The sequence below is a fragment of the Schistocerca piceifrons genome, chromosome 11 (assembly GCF_021461385.2).
Source record: "Schistocerca piceifrons isolate TAMUIC-IGC-003096 chromosome 11, iqSchPice1.1, whole genome shotgun sequence".
Taxonomy (NCBI): domain Eukaryota; kingdom Metazoa; phylum Arthropoda; class Insecta; order Orthoptera; family Acrididae; genus Schistocerca; species Schistocerca piceifrons.
In genome coordinates, this window is record NC_060148.1 from 2,515,866 (window position 1) to 2,520,580 (window position 4,715).

Sequence of the window (4,715 nt, forward strand, 5' to 3'; positions counted from 1 at the left end):
AACATCCTTGTTGATGTTAAATCAAGGGATGAGTTTGGACAGTGGTTGGCACAGTTTGAAAACACAACAAAAACAACTTATACAATAAGGTGCACTGAACCTGCATCAGGAAAGTATGTTGTTTGCAAACAAAGGCTGGTCTGTCACCACAATACTCGCAGTATAAAAGTTCATGGTTCAGTGCAAAGGGCAACAAAAAACACTAACTGTCCATCAAAAATGACAGTGACAATTCATGCCGTGCATGATAGATACAGAGGTAAGTCTGTAGAGAAAGCAATGCTCTACAAGGAAATGCCGTGTGAGGTTAACTTGGTGTTGGGTCATAACCACAGTGTTGAGAGTGCTGCTGCTTTAAGATTTAGACAACCATCAAGTGATGTCAAAGAAAAATTAATATCCCTGTTTGAAAGAGGTCATTCACCAGCCACTGCTCTTGAGTCAATAAAGGTTGAAATTCAGCTGAATTGTTCAGATTACCCTTTAGTCCTTGCAGACAGAAGCAGGTGTCCTGATTACAACTTTTGCCACTATTTGTTCAACAAAGTTTTTAAGAAAAAGTATGGGCCAACAGACTTGAACAAAGATGGAAAGCAGCTGTTACAACAGAGGTTAGAGGAATACAACAGCGAAGTTGGAGCTGTGTGTGCCAAGATGATTCAGTAAGATGATGATTATACAGTATGGTAAGAGTATATTTACAAATTTGTAGTCTGATGAAAACTTTATGCATGTACATTTAGCTACTATTAATATTTGTATAATTGTTTTTCAGCATTTGCTCACCACTGATGCAAAAAGTCCATACTCGTGTAAAAGCTGCTTCCAAACTTGTATTTATGGATTCCACTGGTTCTCTGGATCATGACAGCAGCAGAGTGTTCGTTTTACTTACTCACAGTGAGTGTGGAGGTTTACCACTAGGAGTTCTGATTATGTCTTCAGAAAGCTGCAGAGTTATAGAAATGGGACTAGAGTTGCTGAAAGAGATAGTGGGGGAAAATATTTTGGGGGAAACATCAATGGCCCAAGTGTGTTTCTGACTGACGACAGCCAGTCAGAACAAAATGCAATTAGAAGGTGCTTCCCAAACACAAAAGCTTTGTTGTGTATATTCCATGTCCTGCAGGCAGTGTGGCGCTGGCTTCTCAAAGCAAAAAATGCTATACCACAGCAAAAACAGTGCGAGTTCTTCCAGAATTTCAAAAAAATAATGTTTGCGCAAACAAAAAATGAAGCAGTGGTAAACTATAATGTAACAAGAGTGAACATCGGTGAAAATAATCAAAATTTATTGAAATACTTGGAAGGGTGTTGGGATAGGCGAGGACTGTGGACCCTTTCACATCGGCGAGGTATGCTTATAGAAGGGCACAACACAAATAATATAACTGAGGCCTTCACGAGAATTTTAAAGGATAGGATTATTGAGAGAGTGCGTGCCTTCAATGTGGTTCAGATGGTGGACTTTTTTCTCACAAAGGTGAATTTGTATTTTCAGAGGAGACTTCTTGATGCTGCTAATGGAGCAAGTCCTAAGTCTTTCTGTAGGCCTAAAAAGGCTCCTTCACAGGAGATTCTAGCAAAAATCAGACAAGTCAATGAGGATGTTCTGCTCATTCCCAGTGAAGAAAGGGAGAATCATTATTACATTGTTAATATGGCTGTTCTTGTTTGCACTTGTTGCCAAGGCAATACAGGGAAGATCTGCAAACATATAGACTGGGGAACTACAGGGAGGTGACGGATAGTGACAGTGTACGCAGACTGTATTATTTTATTGCTACAGATGAGGAGCCTCCTGAAGCGTGGCTAGAGCCTCTGTATTGCTCTCAGAATGCAGGGGCTTCAAGTTCTTCGGAACGTTTGGAGCAAACGGACACAGGTTTGCTCTGTGAAAGCCAAGAAGAGATGCCAGAGACACTTCACATGGAGACAGTTCCAGACAATACAAATAATGATTTAATCGACGAGATAAAAGCTCGTCTCATAGATTTTTCAAATAAATCCCCTGAGGAAATGAGGACAGGCCTTGAAGTCATGTGCGAAAAAGTGAGAAAGCTTGCATCTTATTTGGCAAATTTTGGTGAAGGTAAGTAAAACATACTTTTATATAAATGTTATGGCAAGTAATTCAATATTGTATGAATTCTAATTTTTGTTACAGGAAAATCTAGAAAAAATCGCGGTAACTATATTCCCGTTCAGTCCACTGCAATAAGCAGAAGAAAAAACAAGTTGGCAGGTCGCAGATGTCATCCGGGGGGAAGACAAAGACCACACTCTAAGCAAAGCGAGGAATTTGTAAAGACAGTAGAAATTTCTGAAATGGTAAGTATTGCATTTCTAAAGTCATGTATGGCATTTTGAAATTTATTTAGCAACTTTCCTTTCCCCAAAGGGCATATTAAGGAATAAAGTAATTATTATTTATTTAACATTTTTAAGTTTGAGGGAGCACTGCTGGACATACAGTGCTATTGGCTAACTTGCATATATTTAATACTGTGTGCTAATGGTGGCATAAAGACCAAAACAATCCACAAAAGAAATAAGAAATTGCAACTGAAAACTGCCTCCAGACTGACCTCACATCCAGTATTGATAAAGGCTATGGCATGCAAGTTTCTGGCACCATCTTTAAAATAATTCTTATTTTTTCTGAAGGTAGCTCTGTTAGTATAATTAAAGAAAATACTTAATTATGATTTGATGTGACTGTCACGTGGAATAATTTGTAGACATTGCTATTGAAAAAACTGAAGTCACTCCACACCTTGAACTTGGTGTGGATAATTCCATTACACAGCAAGCCAGCTGAATGATACACTGCAAATCAGTCATAAAGTGTTTACACATTTTGTTTCATTCGAAAAAAAAATTGATGTATGTACAGCAGCATTGCATATTTCCATTGGCTTGTGACTTTCTCATGCAAATGTGAATGTTCCAACATAGTTCACAACACGTCTTGTTCCAAAGCAGTGGCATTAGTACATTATGGAATAATTGCTGATGGGTAAAAGTGCTCATATCTTGTGTTAACACAACTTCCTGATTGACAGTTGCCTCAAGTTCCCCATTAGCTTAAAATCTCAGTCCTGACTATAACACCATCTAGACAGAAAAACTACATCTGGTATTATCACCCATATTAATATACTCACGTTAAACTGTTTGCTAATCTTGTTTACATGTTAGGTTATTAACATCATGGCATTTCGTTTCTTTGGTCCAGTATGTCTTGCATGTACAGTAAAATTCTCATTACATGACATCTAAATTGTAACAATTAACTAGGCCTATATTTTTTATTATTAGTTATCTAATTGTTTTTTTAAGGTGTGGCATATACATATTATGACTTTAAGTAGCTAATTACAATATAAAGATGTAAATACACACAAATGTGGAGCCACTTTGAGTTTCATTCAGTCATTGAATATTTCGGTACAGAAATGGATAAGAAAAGCCATGTTACATAAACATTTTTCCCCAACATTAACCCAGTATTAGTGCAACAAACTTAGTAATCCATAATTTAGAAATAAAGGTTTTCAGTAATGTTAATGTGGATTTTAATTTCTTTTCAGGCTACCTTTCCACCACCAGCTACGCAGTCATCCCAGTCAGCTTCAGACTTTTGAAGGTGCGCGACTGTTTACTGCAGCATAGTGTGTAGGATTTTCTTAATCTGAGATCCAACGTAATGGAACTATTAAGGGAATGATTCTAGTAAGTTTTTTCTTAAAGCTCAGGCCTAGCCTGACTGCTGAAATATATTAAGTTTTTTTTGTTGTAGCTAGGGTCTGACCCGATTATTCCCGGCGGGGTCAGGGATTTTCTCTGCCTCGTGATGACTGGGTGTTGTGTGATGTCCTTAGGTTAGTTGGGTTTAAGTAGTTCTGAGTTCTAGGGGACTGATGACCATAGATGTTAAGTCCCGTAGTGCTCAGAGCCATTTTCTAACCCGATTATTGAAATAAGCTTTTTCTTAAAGCTCAGACCAAACTTACTATTGAAATATAGAAGTTCTTCTTTAAATTGGGATATCCCAACAATGTGGATACTTATTGTGTATGTTGCACAAGTTTCAGGGAAATGTGAATTACCTTTTTTTAAAATGTAAACTACATTTTATATTCTGCATATGACTCTTTTTTATTTACATCTGTTCCTTCAGGTTACATGTAGCTTATTTAATTTGTCATATTATGTCTGCTTTCTGAAGTAGTTCTGTCAGCTGATAATGAAAAATGTTTCCTGCATTTTGATATATATTGGCAATAATAAACTGTAATATTGGCAGGAACGAACTGTTATTTTATTAATTGGTATTAAAACTTTATTTTAGAAGATTAAGTGAAGATATTTTGCAATGTTAATATAAGCATCACATTTAAATAGGAATTATGAACAGATTGCCCCCATTTACACCAAGGTTGGCATAAAGGAATTGCTTATGATGATAGCTTCCTCTGGCATGTAGAGTCTAAACAAAAATTTTCCATCTCAAATTAACTACAAGGGAAGTAAATTATTTTTTTTGCTGGGAGAACACACTTTCAGGCGGCGGCGGCGGCGGCAGGGATCTGACATTCCATGCTCCGATCCGTAGAACGCCATTTTTCTTTCTCCTGATAACGACATCCTCTTGAGTAGTCCCCGCCCAGAGATCCAAATGGGGGACTATTTTACCTCCGGAATATTTTACC

General features: G+C 37.3%; 1 protein-coding gene across 1 annotated transcript; it reads left to right on the forward strand.

Annotated features, from left to right (window-relative positions):
• The first annotated feature begins 940 nt into the window (after positions 1-940).
• LOC124720253 lies at positions 941-4,149 on the forward strand. Its single transcript, XM_047245571.1, has 3 exons — positions 941-2,092; positions 2,168-2,331; positions 3,594-4,149. Exons 1-3 carry the CDS (start codon positions 1,912-1,914, stop codon positions 3,645-3,647), a joined length of 399 nt encoding a protein of 132 aa, XP_047101527.1. The 5' UTR covers positions 941-1,911; the 3' UTR covers positions 3,648-4,149.
• Positions 4,150-4,715: the final 566 nt, after the last annotated feature.

Bases quoted from the DNA above. Each gene is read 5' to 3' on its own strand.
- LOC124720253 (XM_047245571.1), top strand. From the start codon at position 1,912: ATGCCAGAGACACTTCACATGGAGACAGTTCCAGACAATACAAATAAT. The intron at 2,093-2,167 runs GTAAGTAAAACA...TTTTTGTTACAG, and splicing joins TTTGGCAAATTTTGGTGAAG to GAAAATCTAGAAAAAATCGC. The intron at 2,332-3,593 runs GTAAGTATTGCA...ATTTCTTTTCAG, and splicing joins CAGTAGAAATTTCTGAAATG to GCTACCTTTCCACCACCAGC.